The sequence below is a fragment of the Nicotiana attenuata genome, chromosome 1, assembly GCF_001879085.1.
Source record: "Nicotiana attenuata strain UT chromosome 1, NIATTr2, whole genome shotgun sequence".
NCBI lineage: Eukaryota > Viridiplantae > Streptophyta > Magnoliopsida > Solanales > Solanaceae > Nicotiana > Nicotiana attenuata.
In genome coordinates this window covers 45,029,147-45,051,724 of record NC_031989.1, presented here as the reverse complement: position 1 = coordinate 45,051,724, position 22,578 = coordinate 45,029,147, and the positions used below count along the sequence as shown (strand labels likewise).

At 36.5% G+C, this 22,578-nt stretch overlaps 1 protein-coding gene across 1 annotated transcript; it reads right to left on the bottom strand.

Moving 5' to 3' along the window:
- LOC109225748 (CLIP-associated protein) lies at positions 4,388–21,695 on the bottom strand. Its single transcript, XM_019390523.1, has 21 exons — positions 21,160–21,695; positions 19,989–20,144; positions 19,812–19,874; positions 15,102–15,170; positions 14,807–14,972; positions 14,233–14,394; positions 13,920–14,017; positions 13,149–13,223; positions 12,963–13,031; positions 12,793–12,878; positions 12,586–12,703; positions 12,327–12,425; positions 11,875–12,214; positions 9,927–11,695; positions 9,664–9,762; positions 8,186–8,290; positions 7,980–8,054; positions 7,831–7,899; positions 7,639–7,707; positions 7,385–7,486; positions 4,388–4,822 (listed from the first exon to the last, which is right to left on the bottom strand). Exons 1-21 carry the CDS (start codon positions 21,490–21,492, stop codon positions 4,661–4,663), a joined length of 4,284 nt encoding a protein of 1,427 aa, XP_019246068.1. The 5' UTR covers positions 21,493–21,695; the 3' UTR covers positions 4,388–4,660.

The window sequence follows — 22,578 nt, the reverse complement described above, 5'->3', positions numbered from 1 at the left end:
ATTATAAATTCTCTTACAAGCTTGCTTTAGTATCCTTTTCAATGTATTTTTTTTCATTGCTATTTAATTTGATTTTGTGATCATATGAAAGTTGTAGATTATTAGTTGCCTGATTATATATTTTAAGCTATCCTTCAGCACTATTTAGGTTTTTAAGGACTTGTTCTAGCTGAAACTGAAAAAGGAAGCATGATAACTTGTGAAATTAAAGGTATAAGGTTTTTAAGGACTTGTTCTTGCTTAAACTGAAAAAGGAAGCATGATAACTTGTGAAATTAAAGTTATAATATTATTAAACTGAAATAAATTTTAAGTTGAACTATTGACTTATGATTGAGGATTTTTACGAGAGCTTCTTTATTTATTTAGTTATTATGAACATTTAACATATATAATTATCTTTAAGAACTTATACTTTTATTATAAATTAATACTCATTGAGATAGAATACACGCGCATCGCGCGTACCTTGAGACTAGTCTTTCTAAAGTAAGCAAGAGTCCATTGTCATGACAGTGAGTAGGGGTGTACAAACCGAACTGGACAACCGCACCAAACCGAAAAGTCAAACCAAACCGATTAAAAAACCCGATGAGGTTTGGTTTGGTATTGACTAAAAAAAAACGAACCAAACCGACATATAAATATATTATTTTTATATATACTTTTAAAACTTTATATAGAATTTTCTTTAAAAAATGTCTAGAAATATTTGGGATTCTCTTATGGGATGTAATATTTAATAGAATATGAAGTGCTCCATTTTAATTAACTTTAAATAATGTGTTGTATAATTACTTTCTTGTCAAGTGTTACTAAAATGCATCAATCTCTTTGTTCTTCCATATTCGTATGTCATGATCTATTAGATTCTTATATCTTTTTCGAATTTGAAGTGGTACTTATCGATAATTAAAAATTAAATAGAACGTATCATTATTCAGGTATCATATTGATTTTTATGTTTAATTATTAAATTCAGTTAAACTTGAAAGTGTACATCAATAAAAAATTATTGTCAGACAACTAAATAAATAACTATCGTGTGTTACTAAGAAAATTATCACATAAAAGTACTTTAATAGGTCATATGTTTTTCAATTTTTATTAAACATATATTTACTTATAAAAAATTTAACAAAGTAAGCTTGATATATCATTCATGTAACTAAAAAACCCAAAAAAATCAACAAAACCCAACAAAATCGAACCAATCCAAACCGATATAATTGGTTTGGTTTGGTTTTAATAAAAATCAAACCAACATGGTCCATGTACACCCCTAAGAGTGAGCCTTTTGGACCTAAAACAAAGAGGAAACGCTCAAAATCATTAGCCAAGAAGGATAATATGTCTCCAGGTATGAAATGAGATTGCAAAAAATGTTAAACTCTGTGTACGTCATATCTAGGTGCATGGTTTTAGCAAATTAGCTGGAACTTGGAAGATTAATATAACGTAAAATGTGTTTGGAATTTTATCATCCACTAAACAGAAATTCTAATTGCAGATGCCCCTCTCCCAGTTCATGAAGAGACAGGACCATCTGAAGCCAACAGGAAGAAGCATATCTAAGCCAACCAAAACCAAGCATTTTTGAGGACTGCTAGAGCAGTGATTTGTTGTTCACTTCCGGATATAGAAGAAATAAGGCAAAATACCTTAAAACCCTCCTAAATTTGATACGGATTATTAGTTACAGCTTTAAGCTATTCGTGATCTTAATTACGAATTACCTCGCCTTTTGAGAGTCATTATCCCCCTAGACGCTGATGTGGCAAAGAGTTTAGGTGCACTCGCCTGCCACATGAATTTTTCCTTTATATGTGGCATTTTTTTGAAAAATAAAATATATTTTTACCTTTTTAAGTATGTTACTTCTTTAGATAATTTTTTTCGAATACAATTTATAATAGAACTTGGATAGAACAACATTATTTAGGCTAAATTTTTTTATTTGGCTAAAAATAATAGAGTTTTAGATAATCTTTTTTGAATTTGACCTGAAAATAAAGATTTATACAATTGAAATAAATAGTCAAGGCATCTAAAAAGTTATAAAAAATACATATTTTGAAATTAATTATTTTGCCTATAATTTTTTATATAGCTCTAAATTATGGTGCTCTAAAAATATATTTTTTACAGATTTTACTTGAAACAGTAAAAATACACAGTTGAAATAAATAGTCATCGCATCAAAAGAAGAAATAGAAAAACCCGACCCATTTGAGAATTTAAATTCCGATAACATGTCGAGCGCCAATGGAAAAGGTTCGGAGGCTAAGTCAATGTTCAACATTATAAAGCAGAAGAATCCAGAGTCTCTTGTTATTAATAGCCTGTTTGGCCAAGCTTCTCAAGAGGCCAAAAGTGCTTTTTTTGGCCTAACTTGAGATGTTTGGCCAAGTTTTTTTGGAGGAAAAAAGTACTTTTAGGAAGAAACAGAAGCAGTTTCTAAGAAGCAGAAAAAAGTAGCTACTTCCTAAAAGCAAAACTAGAAGCAAAAGCAGTTTTGACTTTTCTTCTTACCTAAAATACCCTTAACAAATATGATATATACCAAAATAACTCTTAAACCTAATACTTAGGATATTAATGTCTAAATATCTCTTCTTATTTTAGGATAGCTTTCTAATATATAGTGACTTTAGGGGTGAATGCTTTTATATTTGTTGAAGGAATTTTAATATATTTAAATTATATTAAAAGAATTAAGTACTTTTTAATTTTATTTTCATATTTTACTTAAATAAAATGAAAAGATTCATTTATTGCTTGTAATAACAAAATTTTGAGATTATTTATTTACTTATAATATTAACTATTAAGTAAATCCATTTATGTCCTTATTCGTAATTTGATACTTAAAAGCACTTTCTGAAAAGCTTGGCCAAACACAAATTATTTTTCAAAAGTGCTTTTTAGAGTGATTAGCCAAACAAAAACGGCTTCTCTCCAAAAGTACTTTTTTCAAAAGCACTTTTAAAAAAAACACTTCTCAAAATAAGTTAATTTCTCCAGCTTGGCCAAACAGGCTATAAGTTCGCTAATTTTCTCCGCTCTTCTAATGACATTGATCTTCGTGAAAAGTGTGTGATAATCCTAAATAAGTTGCCTACTGGGGCAATCTAAGCGGGTCAACCAATCGATCATCAAATCAGTTCTCCTTGATCGTATCTCACTTGAAGCATCAGACAACATAGAGCTCTCTTACACTGTTGCAAAGATGGCTGCTTCATTTCTACCAGATAATAGTTGGCATGAGTTACTCCCATTCTTGTACCAATGCGTCACTGGTTCCAGTTCAAACAACTACACAAAAGTGTCAGCTTTCTTTATACTTGGGATACTAACTGAGGAAATAGGCGAAACAATGGTCCCTTGCCTAAAAGATTTGCATTCACTATTCCTTAATACACTGAATGATGATACCCTCCTTCTTGAAGTGAGGACCATGGCCACAAAAGCTGTGATCAACTGTGTCGACTAGGAGTGGCAAACGGACGGGGCGGGTCGGATATGATTCGGGTTGAAGACGGGTAATGAAAAAACGGACCCGACCCATATTTAATACGGATAAAAAACGGGTTAACCGGCGGATAATATGGGTTACCCATATTATCCATGACTTCTTGATCACTTTTGAGAGAATTCTCAGTCTCTCTAACCTGAGGAACCCCCAATTTGAGGCTTTACAAATGTATAAGTTAGACTCATTGGTTACTCATTGGTTATCCATTTTCTAAATGGATAATATGGTTCTTATCCATATTTGACCCGTTTTTAAAAAGTTCATTATCCAGGTTAACTGTTTTCTTTGAACCATTTTGCCACCCCTAGTGTCGACCTATCGGAATATTCCAATCACAAACGATTTAAGGCAACGTTATTCTGTCCAACTTTGCAGATAAACGCAAACGGAAGAGATCAGTGGAATTTAGCTAACATACATACAGCTTAGATCCTTATTTGATCCACATTTAAACGAAAGAATACAAAAGATATAAGCTTTCTGCGCTCTGCGTGTGGAGCAAGAACTACTTTTATGAATTACAAAGTATCTAAATTTTGCATTCTCATTCACAGTATTTTATCTTGTACTCTAACAAAGCAGGAAGGAAACAAGAAAAGGAAAATAAATCAGAAACCCTAAAAGGAGTAAACTAGTTTATCAAGTGGTGCTTCATATTCTCTTTATTGTTATTTTTCTTCATATTCATGTGAACTCAATAATTAACACAATGCAAGTAAGTTTGAGAGTAGATTTTCCGATGTTTTTTGTGAAGCAACTCGAGATGGAAAGAAAATGAAGCCGCGGCAGCTGGGGCCTAGAGTGGGGACCGAATGATGATCAAATGAAAGATATTAAAAGAGCCAAAAGCTATCTGTTTCTAAAACAGTATTCAATAAACTGTAGATTTCATTATAAGCACAACATTTACTGTTTACAACATCACTCTTGTTCCCAACACGCACTCTCCAACTCCCAACCAATATATGGGAGGAAAAAAGATGAACACACAGTTAAATAAAAGAATACAACTTTACCTGCCTTCAAAATGCACATTCACACGATATACAGGACACATCAAAAGATTGAATGATAAGATTAAACTCCTCAGGAACCAACAAGGAAATCCCAAAAAGCTGGCAACAGCTAACTGCGGTTAGCATCTATAGGAGTACCTGTTCTGGCCTGTGATATTCGATTTGCATAAATAGTCACCAATCTTAACTGTGTGCTGTTCAGCCCTTCCAAGTATGGCAAAAATGCTTTGCCGAGCATGATGTATATGTCAACCAAACAGAACACAACAGTCTGCCCACCCAAAAAATGTACGCATATCAAAAAACAGCTTAATTGATGAAACTGCAGACAGGTACAGAATGTGAACTATATTCATCTCTTCATTCGTCAACAGTATATGAGCCATAACGCCGTTTCATTATAGGCAATCGAATTTGGTTAAACCACAGCCACAAAGCTTGTATTACTAAGGTTTGTGTATGAGCCATAAGCTAGCATGATCTTCTTTTTAAACTTTCTTTCTGGGATAAGGTAAGGTTTGTCGAATGACAATATATCGAGTCCATAAACAGGTGTCAGGAAAATACAATAAAGTGAGGGCAGGGGCTCAATAGCATTTGACAAATGGAAACAACTATTAATACCGAAATATGACTGCAATATATGGCTAAGGAACAAGACTATGAATTTTTCATTGTAGACTGCTACTAAGACATATCAGATGCTTTGTTAGATAATTATCAAAATGAATCTCCAAGAGAGTTATTATTATGTACCTTTTAAGGAGATTTTATTATCCTCAACTATGGTAATTCAGAAGTTTTTGTTGCATATTAATATTGACATGTGTTTAGAAATTTCTTTTCTTGAGCCGAGGGTCTATTGAAACCTATGTTGCTCGGACTCTCCGGAAATGACTCCGGGTGCTGATCGGATCCTCCAAAAGTGGTGCACTTTTGGAAGATCTAACAAGGGTACGACAGCATTTTGGAGAGTCCGCGCAACATAGATTGAAACGGCCTCTCTACCTCACACAAGGTAGGGGTAAGGTCGGTGTACACCCTACCCTCCCCAGACCCAGACCCCTCACCTATGAGATCACATGTATGTTGTTATTGTTGTTGTTGTTGTTGTTATTGTACTAATAATTACACGTGAAACGATCTGTTACATAAAATATATTAGATCTTCTAACATAAAATGAATTTTTGAAACAAGATATTAGGTGCTTTTCTAAGGAGTATTTCATATTTCTCAAGCATGGCATACAACTGCCTTCAACCCTCTTTTATTTTACTCGATTCCGGTGTCCCTGATTCTGATAGGGATATGCATAAGGACCAATGCCAAATAGAATTGCTGGGGCACCCTTTCCTGCAGAACTGCCAGAGTATGCCAATTGCAAACAAACAGGTATAGCATAACTGATGGTAGGCTAGGAACCCGTGTTTTAGCTATATTATGATTCTAATTACTGCACTTTATTCGTGGTTGAGCTTAAATGACAATGCTTTGTTCTTATTATGTGTATTGTGCTTTGTAAGAGGTGATTCCGAGTTAGGAAGCGATTTTAGAGCTAAAATAGATAATTTGGAGCTTTGAACTCTGAGTAGAAGCCCAAGGAATTAAACCAAGATCGCATTCGGGGTCAAGGACCCATCCTGGATGTTAAAAAGTGATAAACCCGAACTCTAAGAAAAATGCACTACCGCGCCGCATGGGGCATTGAATGGCGCGGCGCGGCAGTGTAGAGGCGGATTTCTGACAAAAAATCAACTCTCTGAAAAAAGTGCACTAGCCGGCACATGGAGCAGCGCGCATGTGCAATTTTCCTACTTCGGCTCAGAGAGGGTAGTTTCCTCCAGGCTCGTTCCTTTATAGTATAAATACACCAAAAATACGATTTTTAGAGGACTTTTTACCTACGGAGCTTTTGGAGAACATTGGAGGCTTCAAGACATAAGATTTCATCATCTTTCCACCAATTCAATACGAGAGTTTGGATTGTAACGTTGGATTGATGTTTTCTTATTCTTTGACTCCATTTGTGATAACGTCCTCTATGATTATGGAGTCATTTACCTTAGGGTTTGACATGATTTGGTGACTTGATTGTTATCTATGAATTTGATTATTGTCTGATTGCTTGAATTTGTTGGAGGGGCTTTAACTCTAGTTGTGATTTTATTCATTATCGTGCTTAATCGGAAGAGGAGATTAAAATTGAAAATTTCTTGCAACGCATGCCTTAATTTATTTTGGTACTTCTTTAAAGAACCTGAATCAAAATAATAGGATAATAACTTGTTGAACTCGTGAGAATCAATAGATCCTTAACAGTGAAATTTAACCATGTCAAGTCCAGGATAACAATCTTGCACTTATCATGTCATAACCCTAATTTCTCGCACTGATAAAAAATCAATTTTGCTAATCTCTAGTTCTCTGTAATCAATTGTTAATTGCTTTACTCTTAGTAGTTAATTATAGCTCATAATCATTCCCAATCGAAGTGTTGATCATCCTGAACAGTATTTAACTAGAAATTACTTGAGCAATGTTTAGTCCAATCCATGTGGAGATGATAACTTTCTATACTATCTTTGACATAGCACGAGCTTAATTTTATAGTGTGGTTTACGCTCGTCAATAACATCCCATGCTATCTAGCTGATATCTCCACAATATAAAAGAAAACAAGTAGGAGATGCACATTCTGCTGAAGCAACAACTATTACCCTGCTTGATTCTATTGAAGCTATAACTACTAGTTTAATTCTATTAGTGATTCTACAAAGCTTTTTAGGCTCAAAAAAGAAAAAGAAAGAGAACAAATAGAAAAGAAATTGGCACCTTGCGAACATCTGCACTCTGGTTTCCAAAAGCATCAAACAGGGCAGGTAAGAACGAGGGTAGCTGAGACATCAATTCTTCCTGGGAAAGCCTCCCCACAAGCTGAAAAAGGAAATAAGTTCAAATCACTAACCAATCAAAACTTAGCTTCTCCAAGTTTGACATACACTAGCAAAGCAATTACTTCTTTTCACATCGGAAAACCAGACACAAGACTCTATGAGTTCAGGGGTCAGATCCAATCAGCAAATTACCTTTGTCAAACAGTTAATACAAGTTACAAGAGTCTTCTCATCTTCGGTGACAAGCAAAGGAACAACAACCTGCAAAAACAGTAACTTATCAGATATAGGAATAGCAAAAAGGCCATGAGATCCAAGAGAAAAATGAAAAGAAGAAATCCAGATATCTTGCTAAGCAAATTCAAATGAAACACAAGAACTTACACTTAAGCATCTAAATGGGTCATACAAGGACAATACCATAGTTAAACAATGCTCGGCTTCATTTGCAACCTGAACAATATAACAACACATTAGAAAAGGGGGGGAAGGGAAATTTTCAGCATAATAACTTCATCTAAGTGAGAGTTTACTTTCGGGGCAACATCCTTGGTTGCGTTGAGCAGTTTTTCAATTACAACCTCAACTGAATCCTCCATAGCATCTCTCTGAGAAACAACAGAAAATGGATAAAATAAAACGACATTGTAAATGAAACGGGTTAAAAAGACGCACACAACCTCTCTTATCTATAGATAAAGGGGTGGAATAAAAATAAATTTGATAAGCAGCAAAAAACCTGATTCTTCAGCATTTCGACTATCAGAGATAGAGCAAGTTCTCTTATTGAAGACTCAGAATCATCTAGCACCTCGAGTACAGCAGTCAATATCCGATTGAAGTACTGCGCCGAACGAAAGATGACATGTCATAATAAAATCCATCTTTCAAACTAGTAGAATTGAATCCTGATATTCAGTAGAACTTTTAAAATAAATAAGCAATAATTGAGCTCTATCTAGTTTTTGAATACGAAAAAAAGAAATTAAACTAAATATGATTTACAATGTTGCACGAGGAATTTAAAGTAGGAAAAATTACTCTCTTTGTCAATTGGCCCAACATTCTAACAAAATTGGGCCTATATTTTACCTTCTTACCCGGTATGGCCCAGTTTGTACATAAGTTGAAAAACTATTTTCATCGCTTAGCCATATTACTGTCCCCACTCTCTTTTTCTTTATTTCGATTCAGTGCTCGCCAAAGCCGATTCCGACTTTGACATTAGAGGATCCTTTTATTTTTTGGCCGTTGGTGAATATACATATATTTTCTTCTTCTTCTACTACTACAAGTTCGTGGTTATTTCTTTTAATTCTTGTCTCTTATTCTAAGTTACGAAATCTCCTTTTTTTGGTAATTTTTCCTTGTTCTTCTTCTTCCTCTTCTTATTGAGTGGTTATTTCTTCTTCACTTTTAATGACTTCCGAAGGGAGGAAGAATGATGTATATGTTGTATATATACTCTATATAATCATGTATAACCATGTATATTTGTGTGTATTCTCAGAGTTATACAGAATTATACATGATTATACACAAGTATACAAGATTAACATAGGTATACATAACTATACAACATAGATAATTGTAGAGAAGTGTTTGGATTTCTTGCCTTCAGATAGTGTGTATTATTATATAATTGTGTATAATTAACGTATGGCTATGTAAAACAATGTATATAAGGGGTTTAATAATGTAATTTTTTACTTTTCCAGTGAAATAAGAATTTCCCTTACAAAACTTTGAATTTTGAAAAAAAAATTATTAAAATTATAGACTTTAAGGATGAATATACTTTTTACTTCAACTTCCTGATATTGTGAATTTTAGGAAATATATAAAAAGGGAAGTAAAAAAAAAGAAAAAATAAGAATGAAAATGGAAAAAAGGAAAAGATAAAAATGAAAGAAAAAAACGGAATCTGATTTAGGCGTGAAAAGACTGGTAAAAGGAAAAAGTAATCAAAGTGAGTAAACGCTTGACGAAGTCCGACGAGATTAATGGGTAAACGGTTGACGAAGTCCGACGAAATTTGCGAGTTTGACTTGTTTTCAGAAAATTGATTAATGTTTGTGGGCTATCGGATGAAAACTATATTTGTGGGTTAGGCATGTGAAAAGTGCTTCCTCTAACTGTATTTTCATGTAAATTTCCCTTTAAAGTATACATAAAGGAACAGCAACAACCAAACAGATAAATCTGCGACTAATATACCTTATTCCATATAGATTGATCATTGGCAACAGCTTCAACTAGTTGTTCGAGTGCACCATGCTTGTTGGCAGCACAACTTTCATCACTGCCATTACAGATCTGGCAAAAGTGGAAGAGAGAGCATGATAAAGATTTGATAGTTTTCATCCCAAGTTTTTGCAAAAAAGACTTGATAGTTTCTTTAGCCAAGGACGAGGAGAATCTCTGAGAATTTGACAATAAACTGTAACTTGACAGGTACAGATTGACCACAGATAACTCACCGTATGAAGAATTTGCGGAATGCTTGGTCCAGTTGCTGGAGTTGAGTTTATCTTCAGAGCAGAAAGTTTCAGGTGATTAAGTCCCGAATCAGATTCCTTATCAGCTCCAACACCCACAGCTACCCCTAGATGCTCCGAGTCAACTAACCCATTAACCTCCAGATGGGGAGTGGAAGTGTGCTCCATCTTTAAGCTGTCGTAATTATATTCCTGCGGATTATCCCACAATCCGTCACTCTGATTAGCGGTAAGGGCCAAAGCTTTTGAAACAGGAAGATCGGAGTTGGAACCAGTTTCAACATCACGATAGAAGTCTTGAGTATCATCAGACAACGAGTGACCTATGGAGCTAGTCATATAGGTCGAGTCTGGAACAGAGTTCCACTTTCTGGCACCATCATTATCAACTGAACCTCCAGAATACCTTCCAAATAGATGACTTTTCTTTGAAGCTCCTATATATCCCTCTTCAGAAGATGTTCCAACAACATCAGATAGATCATACTTGGAACGTTGCCTTTCCTTCTTATTCTGTAGAAAATTCATCAAATCCACCTCTATACGAGGGGTATACTGTTTAAGTGCCCGTCTCAAGGAATTTTGTTCTTCAACTGATAAGCTAAGAATAAAATTCAAAACCCCTGTTGCATCAAAGTGTGTGTACACTGATATAATGCATGAAATAGCTGCTTCTTTCAGTTTGGTGTTTTTATCATAGACTAGTGGTGTCAACTTAGCAAGCCATAACTTGAGGATGCCACTATTTCCAGCACCTTCAGAATTCGAAGGATGCTTGTTAAAAGAGCCAATTGAAAACTCAATTACAGCAAGCTTGGCCTTCGGAGAACGCTGTTCATCCAATGAACGGAGCAAAGCTGGCAAAAGGGAATCTATACCATATGTTTTGCTTACAATTTCTAATGTAGTGGAGCAAGGCTGCCTCACCGATTCCTTGGGATCAATTAGCCGCGAGAAAACATGGGGCAAAATCCTCTCCATGTAACTCTCAAATGGTTTTCTGCAAGCTGGAATAAGATCTGCAAGGGTTGACAGAGCTGCCTGTGCAACTTTATGATGGGGATCATCAAGGTGCTGGAAAAATAATTTCATAACCTTCTCGAAGCTCTGAATGATTTCTGGAATACCTCTAGGCCCCTGCTGTAGCAAAGACCTGATATAGCTAAATGCAGCAACCCTAGCATTCCAATCTGAACTAGGACTGAGACCCTCACTTAATGCATCACTTAGTGAAGCGGGTCCATCCACATAACTTGACATTTCTCCTAGTGGGAGCTGACTGTCATCAAAGCTCCTCCTCTTGCTAGCAGACATTCTTCCTGCTGTGTTCTTTCTTGATAGAGGACGTTGAAAGTTTGGAACGTAATTATTCTGATAATCCCTAAAGTTAGCATCTTTGTATGGTGACTCTACATATTGTCTGTGAACATGCGAGTTCATTAGCCGCCTACCTTCCCTCTGTTCAGCATGATCTTCAACAAATCCTCTATCTTGTAGTTTTTCAGAAGCCCTTCTTGCCGAATAAGAATTAGCTGAAAAGGATTCATGAACCACACTACTTCGATAGGATGCTTTAGCAGAATCCTTCGAGGCCTGGATCTGAGTAATGATATCGGACAAACCCAATCCACCATTGCGATTATTACCTTTAAAGAAACCAGATGGTGCATCTACCAAAGCATTAGCAAGACTATTCGACGCAGGAACAGCAAGAGGAAATGGTGGATCACGGGACGATGGTGGGTCAACTCCTGCACTAGGGGCAGTAGAAGAAAAATTAAGCCGTTCATAAACTTTCAAACATTATAGCTATAGTGTTTTTACAGCATCCTTTTTGCTAAATCATAGAAGCTGCATGTGATAAACTCACTAAAATACTACACACAAGCTTTTGAGATGGAGAAACGATAATGGAAGAGGAAACAATTACCTAGATCCAAACTAGAGGATCGACTTCTCTCAGATATATCCAGACCTTTGAGCAAGCTTTCTATAGCAGAAACTTTCTGTTTGCTGGCATGAAGTACACTTTCCAAGCTACGTTCTGTGCCAGTACCCACAGGTTTTGTTTGTGATAGGAGTAGCCCAGAGGAGAGGGACGTGCCTGAAGGCAAACTGGAAGTTCTATCCATAGCAACTATTGCAGATGTTCCATAACCAGGAATCTGCGAAGCAGATGTTTGAGGCGCAAGTGAGAAGTGTGAACTCCTCTCTCGAACAGAAGGTGAAGCATGTCGTCTGTGAGTCCCACCATCTTCCTCATTTATGATCTGCAGAAGTGTTTCCCTTTAGCCCATTGTCAAATTTAAAAGCAATTTAAAGCAATGCCAATCATCAGTGTTGGAAAGATGCTGGGAGCAACTATAAGAGAAGAGCAAGTACCCTTTGGATAACAGGATCAAAGGACATAAACAAACGCCTGGAACGTTCTGGCCAAGTTCTTGCAAACATTCTGTACAAAGATCTTGCAATTGATCGTACCTGTTAAGCTTTCAACTGAGAGTAATGACATTGCAAAAAGAAAGGGAAAAAGATATATTGAATACAAGTACAAATTGGAAAAGAGTGTCTCTATGTGTATGCCAAGAAGCATCGTATACAGTCACATATACATCTGATACGTAGAATTCGAGATCCATACCTCACCCATTGCATCTGCTACACAACACTTTATAAGGTCTTCATAGAGTTCTGCTGAACGTTGTATCTCAGAAGCATCAGGCCAATGTTCCAGGATTAGAAGTGCATACTCACAGCATCTGTTAAGTGTTGCAAATCAGGAACAGCACTGTCCAGAGTCAAATCAGAATAAACATGATAATTGACTACTAAGGAAGGAGAACCAAACCTTGCACGAAGGACTGCATTCCGATCATTCTTTGCACAATCAGCTATTCGAGGAAGTGCACGAGCAACTTTGCAGTTGCGCAACATCTGAAAATAAAAGTAGCAGCACATGACTGACCAATATAACATGGAGCAAAAGAGAGAAGATTGTATTGGCACATAACCCGTTACCGTTTTTATGCAGGTATCAGCAGATTCTGCAATTACGAGAACAGTTATCACAACAAGCTTGAAAAGAACCTGAAGTTCAAATCAGGAAGTCAGAAACAACCAATGTCATATAGCATGAGATAATTTTTTCCCGAAATAAGATGAGAGAAGAATAAATCTGCTGACAGTAGCAAAAAAGTTACTCACTGGAATGAACATCTCGGCACACGCCTCAAAATCTCCCAAAAGCTCTTGGGATAAGAAGCTTAACAAATGGCAAGCCTACCAGCAAACAAGGAGCAGACATTATAAATCCTCTCCACCAGAACACTTTAGTCTATTTAAAATTCTCCATGTTTATGGAGTACATGCATATGAGACACTAAACAACTCTTCTCATCAATTTCAGGAAAAAAAATGATTAGGTGAAGTATAAACCGCCTGGAAACGTATTTTGATACTCCAGGTTCAAGCAAGGAGACATCTTAACTGATAAAATCTGACAAAAAGACAAGATTCTAGGTGCATACATTCAGGTTGGGATATACCCTTTAACCTGAGAATTAATAACTGATGCAAAAGAAATGTCTCCAGAACAAAAGAAAAATAACCGCAAATGTCAAGATGCAGTTTTAGCTTGCATAAACGCATTGGAAAAAAGAAAGGGACACATGTCTGTCTGACTACTAAAAGGCCTTTATGAGACGGAAACTGCAGCAGAAGTGGAGCAGACAGCATTAGCAAGCTATTTTGGATATACTACGATGTAAATATGTGATATAAACATTCAAATTTCTACTGTAGATTTTCTGTGTTGATTGATCCATAACCAGGCGCTCATAACCCATTAGACACAGCCCAGGTAACAAAGCAGGAAATAGCTAAACGTATAATTAGAGGAAAAATAAGTTTTCAAAAGGCACACTAGCAATAGATATGACAGCAGAGTTGCTACTGTTATTGACTATGGTAACAGACCTGTTTGACAATGGTGGATCTCCGATCAGATAACTGTGTGCTCAAAGGGATAACAAGTTGCTTTAGAAGTCCACGGAAACAAGGAAAATCAATTGCACCTGATATGATGAAAGAGAAGATGAGCCGCAATACAAGCTGGTCAAGGAATAAAAGGAAAGAAATTGTTTGAACATAAATAATCTATTTTCTCTTATTCGTACAGTTTTCTTTCCTTTCATGTGGGGGAGGGAGGAGGAGGTGTTGAGCTCTGTATATAATTTCAATAAAAGAAAGGGACGTTCTTATACCTCAAGTGTCATAATAGAAAACATACCTCCAATAACAAGAGCTTCAATTCTTTGCATAGCAGCGATACGGACAGACCAATCCTTCTCTGGCACAAGGGTAGAAGCAATCTTCTCAAATTCCCTTACCAGCTCCTTCTCTGAGTACACTTTAATTGGTTCGACAGGTTTTTCTGCAATATCACCATCCCCTATACAAAAGTAGACCAAAGTAAAACATTTGATCAAGTATACAACCATAGACTGTTATTATGCATTACATGACAGCAAAAAATCCTCCCTTTTCGTTCCCTTTCTTTGTTCAAACTACCCTTTAGCTCATAGTAGTTGTTTTACCCAGAAAATTATCCTGATCACCACTACCGAATGATTTTTCTATGTCCATATTCCCACTGCACAACTATGCTCCCCCCCCCCCCCCTTTCCTTGGTTCATTCAAAACACTTGAACCAGGAAAAGACATGCACCTACAATATGTAATAACCAACAGTTCTACAAAGGTTAACCAGCAAAGCCTTGATAACTTCTATACCAAACAACATGACAATAGGATGCCCACAAAAGCTTACCATAAAATAGAAGTTTCCAAAACATATTACTAACCTCCAAAAAGAGATACCTCTCTTGTTGAACTTTTAGCCTTCGGGCTGCTTTTCTTGGGATTAAGACTGGTGGGTCTCACCTCAGCAGCTGAATAGTTTCTTGGAATTCCATCTGCTAATCGATTTTTGGGCTCAATCTTCTCTAGTCTGGCATTAATATCTTTTAGCTGCAGCCAGTTATCAAGTCAAGACAGATTGAGAAGAAAATTTTCTTTTAGTGACCAAGCGAAATAAAATCTACATATGATAGGAAGTTATTTACTAGAATGAAAACGTCTCAAGTTATGTAAATATACCATCATGGTAGGAAGATGATGGCGCTGAAGCTCATCACGGAACTGAGGTCCAGCCTGTGAATACATCTCCTGCAAAGAAGATAAAACATGGAGTGAGGGACGACTGTTAAAGACATAAATCTTAATCATGGAACTAGATATTTGTTAGAGAAAAGAAGCAAAACAACAATATCATAGGATAACAAGCAATATTAACAAGCAGCAGAATCATACAGAGACCAAATATTTCCAAACATTCATCAACAGCTTACCTCCTGCTGCAACTTTAACCAACTACAGAGAAATGATTACAATCCAACTAGTAACAGCTAATCACTTCCACGCAGCATATAACGGTTTTGAATCCGAAATCTACATAGCTAGTAACCAGGCACATGAATCAAGCTGATCATCTTGGTTACACAGTTCAGAAAAGGTAAATTAGATTCAAGAATCTACTCTTACTTTTCCATTGAGAACTAGAGTTTCATATTTTTTCAGATTGAATGTGTATTTTTAATAAAACATTCTGTCCTGTGATCTTGCTTTCAACTAGAATTGATCCTTGGGCTAGTTCAGACAATCTTGAGCCTTCGCCTATTAATTAGAGATAATTTCTAAATGTTTGATCAATTAAATTGGTCAATCTCAGGCGAATTCCTTGATAACTAGCCAAAACCAAGACCTCAAGCTTGTAAAAGAATAAAAACAAAGACTGCGTGAAACTGGAGCATCTCCATGTTACCAGTTAATCACTGAAAGGGAGAAGAAAAGCCACATAACTCACAGTCAGAGACGTGCTATGACTTTGACTCCATGGTACCAGTTAATCACTGAAAGGGAGAAGAAAAGCCACATAACCTCACAGTCAGAGATGTGCTATGACTTTGAGAGTGAAACACTGAAAGGGAGAGGAAAAGCCACATAAACTCACAGTCAGAGACCTGGTATGACTTTGAGAGTGAAACTAAAACAGTCACTTTTCCAAACTAAAGTTGAAAAGCCACATAACCTCACAGTCAGAGACGTGCTATGACTTTGAGAGTGAAACACTGAAAGGGAGAAGAAAAGCCACATAAACTCACAGTCAGAGACGTGGTAAGACTTTGAGAGTGAAACTAAAACAGTCACTTTTCCAAATTAAAGTTGATGGCTGAAAGGTAAAACCAAAGACTTCGAAGTCTAGGGTTAAAGACCTATACCAATTGAGGAAATGAACATCTAGAAATCTCAGCAAAATAGATAACAAGGTGTATGAGCAAAGTACAGGCCTTTTGTCTTTTCAGTCAATCTCTTGCTTTTTTTTTTTTTTTTGGTGTGTGTGTGGGGGTGGGTTGGGTTGGGGGGGGGGGGGCGATGGTAAACCTCCATCCCTCAAACCTCCGCTAGCCAGGAGGCCATTAGTGGTTTACTATATTGCGCAGACTCTTCATTTTAACCGTCCCGCCACGTGTCGACACGACATTGGTAAGGGCATGGGATTCGTACCGGATGTGGTTAATCGAGATTGGATACTTTGACGACAATCCATGGACAAACTTGACGAAAAAATGGAAGATCGAATTTTAGTTGCTGCCTGCTAGTGCCTACAACTTGAGACTCTAAATGAAAGATTGAACTATTGGTTGCACTCCATTACCTATAAGTTTTTCAAAGAGTATCTCTCGTAACTTTGGATATTTATTAGATCTATTTTTAGAATTTTGAATTATTTTTACCCTTATCCGTACCTAGATCCATACCCCCAAATCTTAAAATTTAGATTATGAAGGATCCAATCTCTAGATTCGCACCCGATCGAATACACGCACTCGCGTTCGAGCAACATAGGTGGCTTTTGCCACTTTGCTCCCTTGGTGACTCGAGATTCCCCAACCGTACAGTTGGAGGTGGTGATGTTGCTATAGGACTATCTTGCAATCATCCTCTCATCAGGTGGAGGAACTAAAAGGTGCAATAAATTTCTCTTCACAAGTACAAAAGTTCCCCAAGGCTTCATCATGGCTCCTCGATTAAACCACAACCAAATGATATAAGACTATTCAAATGCCTATCTTATCCTTTATACTCAACTTTGCTTAAACAAGTAGTTTTGTATTTCCAAATCGAGTTAAGCCTTCTTCATTATGTGACTCTAAAACTAGAAATTTACATTGGATTTTCAGGACAAGATGCGAGAAGCGAAGCTGAGATGGTTTGGGCATGTGAAGAGGAGATGCATGGAAGGCCCAGTGAGGAGGTGTGCGAAATGGACAATGGTGAGTCTAAGAAGAGGTAGAGGTAGGCCAAAGAAGTAGTGGGGAGAGGTAATTAGGCAGGACATTGCACATCTTCAGCCAGTGTTGTGAAAAACACTAGCTTCAGCGCTTAAAGCGCGAAGCAAAGCGAGTCCTCCGGCACATCTGTGATGTGAAGCGTAGCAAGTTGAATAAACGAGCGCTTATGCAAAAATAGCGAGAAGCGTAAAAGCGACAGTAGCGACAATTTCGAGCGCTTCTACATATTAAGGGCTGTCAACGTTAAAAACTTAAAAAATTTATCAATTTCAAGCCTAGGTATGTGCTTTCCTCCTCCTCCTTCTTCTTCTTCTTTTTCTTTTTCTTTCACTGTTTTGGTCCCAAAATAGCAGCGAAACGCTGGCAATTATTCTTTTCCCTTCAGTTCTTTTTCTCATTCTCTTCTTCATCTTCTTCTTTCACTGTTTCAGTGATAAATTGCAGCGAAATGCTGCCCAATTTTTTCGTTTCAGTTACTGCCATTTTTTTCATTTCAATTAATCTTGTAGAAGAATAGAATGCTCATTTTATGCTTTAATTGATGGTACTCTTTAGTTTTTACATTGAAGTATTGAACATTTGCTTACAGTTACATGTGTTGTCTATGCAATATTTATTTTAATGTTTTTTTTTAAAATTCCGCTTCATTTCAAAAAAGCGAGCGCTTCCCTTCTCGCTTCTCGCTTTAAGCAAAAAGAGACTTGTCGTTTTTCCTCGCTTCACGCTCATCACAACACTTTTTTCATCATACCGAGTACATGACCCTTGATAAGAGGGTGTGAAGATCGAGAATTATGGTAGAATATTAGGAGGTAATCGAGTGTGTTTTCTTTCCATACACAATAGTTGTAGTATTAATCTAGTATTTCCTTATTCTTAGATTTCAATTACTACCTGATGATGCTTCTGCTTCGGTTTTGTGATTACCTTGATGTTGTGACAGCCTCTTTTCCATTGACTTTTTCAATATTGTATTTCTTACTCTAAACTGTTGTGACTATGCTTGCCTTGAGCCGAGTGTCTATCGAAAACAACCTCTCTACTGGCAAAAGGTAGGGGTAAGGTCTGCGTATACACTACCTTCCCCATACCCCACTTATGGGATTTCACTTGGTATGTTGTTGTTATTGTTGTTATTTTCAGAAAAATGTAGACTAGTATTCTTTTCCCATCCAAACCCAACATAATGTCCTAACCAAAACTCTTATATATCTATACTGAAGCAACCGATATGTAGTATATTGGCCTCTTTTGCATGTTAACTCATGGCATATTCAAGTAAGCAACATCAAGCCTTAATAAATTACTTATGTTGTTTCTTATCGATTAAAATCTCTCAAAGCCTCTACCTCCCCCACCCCCACCCCAACCCCAAAAAAACAAACTAAATCTTGTTGTGTTTGTTGGTTCTTTTTTTTTCTTCTCTCCCTATCTCAATGATGAGTCTAAGAAGTGGTAGAGGTAGGCCAAAAAAGTAGTGGGGAGAGGTAATTAAGCAGGACACTGTCGAGGACATGACCTTTGATAGAAGGGTGTGGAGATCGAATATTATGGTAGAAGATTAGGCGGTAGTCGAGCGTGTTTTCTTTCCATATCAGTAATTGTAGTATTATTCTAGTATTTCCTTATACTTGGATCTCAATTACTAACTGATGTTGCTTCTGCTATGGTATTGTGATTACCTTGATGTTGTTATTGCTTCTTTTCAATTGACTTTTTCAATATTGTATTTCTTTCTCTAAATTGTTGTGACTGTGCTTGCCTTGAGCCGAGGGTCTATCGAAAATAACCTCTCTACCTACACAAGGTAGGGGTAAGGTCTGCGTACACACTACCCTCCCCAGAACCCACTTATGGGATTTCACTTGGTATGTTGTTGTTATTGTTGTTATTTTCGGAAAAAATGTAGACTAGTATTCTTTTCCCATCCAAACCCAACATAATGGCCTAACCAAAACTCTTATGTATCTATACTGAAGCAACCGATATGTAGTATATTGGCCTCTTTTGCATGTTAAGTCAGAGCATATTCAAGTAAGCAACATCAAGCCTTAATAAATTACTTATGCTGTTTCTTATGGATTAAAATCTCTCAAAGCCTCTGCGCACCCCCCCCCCCCAACCCCCAAAAAAAACAAACTAAATCTTGTGTTTGTTGGTTCTTCTTTTTCTTCTCTCCCTATCTCAAATCTTGCTATTGGCCTTACAAATACAGTTTTTGTCTTTTTCCAAAAGTTAGCAACTTATCGTATCACTCCAATTAACACAGACGGTCAAGATTCGACGGAACAAGCCATCAGCAAAATCACTAACACTAGACACTAATCAATACAACTCTAACAATTCAAATGGAAGTAAAAATTCTCTCCTTCCCATCTAGAGAAGAGAGAAAATTCTTCAGTCTGCAGATAGACCCAATTACATGAAATTGAGAAGAGACAACAGTTTTGCTAACCTCAATACATGATATGGCTGCATCTCTAACACCAGGATTAGGATCACTCAACATTTGCAGAATCTGACAATAGCAGCAAGAAGAAGGATGTTTACATAATTGGATCCAGAAAAGGTTACTAATGTCCTATGACAACATACAAAAAAGCTTCATCGGCATTCGTGCTGATTGACATACAGGAGGAAGAATGGCCCGTTGAAGGGGCAGCTCAGTTGCTGAAAAAAGACCAATTGCTGATGTAACAGTGCGAGCAAATTCTTCTCGAACTCTGAAGCTTTTGTGCATCCAAGCATGAGACCCTGCCCTCTCAACAATGATAGTTGGTGAAGAAACCTGTAGAACATATACATTAATCAACCAAATAGATTTCCAGTTTTTTTCCCTCACAAACTAGCAGAAATGAGTAATTTTTTAATATTTGACATGTGAAATTATCTCATGCTGGTTGTAACAGCTCTAACAAAAAATATTCACATCTGAGAGTAAATAAAATTATTGCTCAAAAGATCATGTTGTAGAATAAGTGCTCAATTAGTTTTACATGGGTCCACGCCTCAACTCTTCTCCACTTAAATACCAGGCTAAATTAGTTTTACATTATAGCAACAAATGTGATAAGTTCGTTTTTTTGTATTACTGATACTTTTTAGATTGATCATATGTTTGGTCAAAGTAAACACGTCAAAAAAACTTGATCATTAATGATGTTCTGCATAATTTTCAGTTACAGAATGGTAAACTATAATCTTGCACTATTATCACTCTTTTCATCCCTGAAAGTGTGCATGTGCATACAGTAGGACCAACGCACACATAATAAGCATATCGCATATTTTGGAGAAAATCTGAAAATACTACACATACCCTTATCAACTTAACTTCATTATTCGTTGCTGGCAAATAATTGAGTCACATAAATCATTTCTTTATTATTCACTCATTCCGATCAAAGATTCCAATCGTTCAACCACCTCCCAACCATCCTTATCCCCCAAAACAATAAGAAAATTAGAAGGAAAAAAAAAAGAAATATTCAACCAGCATTCCGAGTTTGAACCAACAGTACAAACTACACCACAATCGGGGTTTAGCTATATGAATCCTCTATATTCATTCCACTTCAGCATAAAGCAAGATTTAAGGGTTCTCCTAAACTAGACTCTCCAAATCTCACACGTTATCCCTGTACTGCAATACAAATCTCTAACCAATCAATTTATCCGAAAATTCGAAAGAAAAAAAAAAGAATATGCTCACATTATGTAGAGTACCAAATAAAATTTAGCAAAGAAGAGTAGAGTTACAGTAAAATGAAGAGTAAGTAAGTGCGTTCTCATGCAAGAGTTACCTGCATCAAAGTAAGCAACAATCGTCTAGCAGCATCTCTAACGGGCTGCTTCGAATCGCCTAATCTTTCAACGACGGCAGGTACAAGTGCATTGAAGTGGAGCTTCAAGTGTTCACCGGAGAGTACAGCGGCGGAATCGAGCGATTGTAAAGCACCCTGAGAGACCCTAAAGTTGTTGTCTTTCAGAAGATCTAAGCAAACATCCACAAGAGAAGTGACTTCCGAAGAAGAGAGGCTTTTTCGAGAAGCTTCGAGAAGTTGGTGGAGTCGTTCTACGCCCGCCATTCTCTCCTTCGTGTCCTTGGCACGTGCCAATTCCAGTGCCTCCTCCATTGCCGGTGTAACTAGGGCTCCGATCTGGTTCGACGAGGGTCAGATCTGCGTGTGGATTTGGGAGGAAATGAGCGTATGAAAAATGGAGGAAAAGAGTGACAGAGGAGAGTGTGAACTGTATGGGGGAAGAGAAAAGAGAAAAGAGAAAAGAGAGTGTTTTTAGAATTTGTATGAAAAATTGGGGGGCTATTTTGCTATATTGACGGAAGAGAGGATATAGTAATCTGTGTGGTTGGAACCGACGACAGTTGATTTAATTTCTTGTACCCAATCAACCTTTGACGGTGTGATAGTGCCTCAGTGGCTTGGGACAAAAATTTACTACACTGTGACGCCACATTAAACAATGAAAATGAAAATTTACTTTCACTAATGTTTGCATTAGTTGTAACTGCAGTTAAATTAGTCTTCCCATTATCTTTGTTACTGTAGAGACATTAATTTTTCCTTATAATTGCAATTCACGTAAGTAAATTTCTGTCGACTTTTTCTTTTATGGAAGTTTCTCTCGACTACTCACATATTTCGAGACATACAATCACTAATTGCATTTAAAGAAGTGGTTAGCTTAATTTAATAAAATTCCCATTCCTTTTTCACTATCAAAAAATATTTTTATGAATGTGGCAAACTTCAACGATAATTCATTTATTTATTACTGCAATTCATGCGTAGACAAAGCTTTGGAAAAAAACTTTTTAGTACATTGAAAAAACTAGGTAAGTATTTGAGTATTGTGACATTAGACTAAAAAGGACACAGTGCCGGCTCAAGGGGGAGGCGACTAAAGCAATTGCTTTAGGCCTCCGCAAATTGAAGGCCTCAACTTTTTTTTAGCAACTAATATTGTGTTTATTATAAAATTAATATAAAAAAGATACCAGATTTTTTTTCTTTTTGGAGTGTAATAAAGGTTATTTAGATAAATTTTTGAATTTCAAAAATAAACATGCAATATGCAAATGGCAAAATAACATGAGTTTGATGACAACATTGATAATAAAATAAAAAAAATAAAGTCTTTTAATTTGTAATATCTTTTGAAGTAGATTATTTCTTATAAAGAGTAAGTAGGTGAAGTCATTT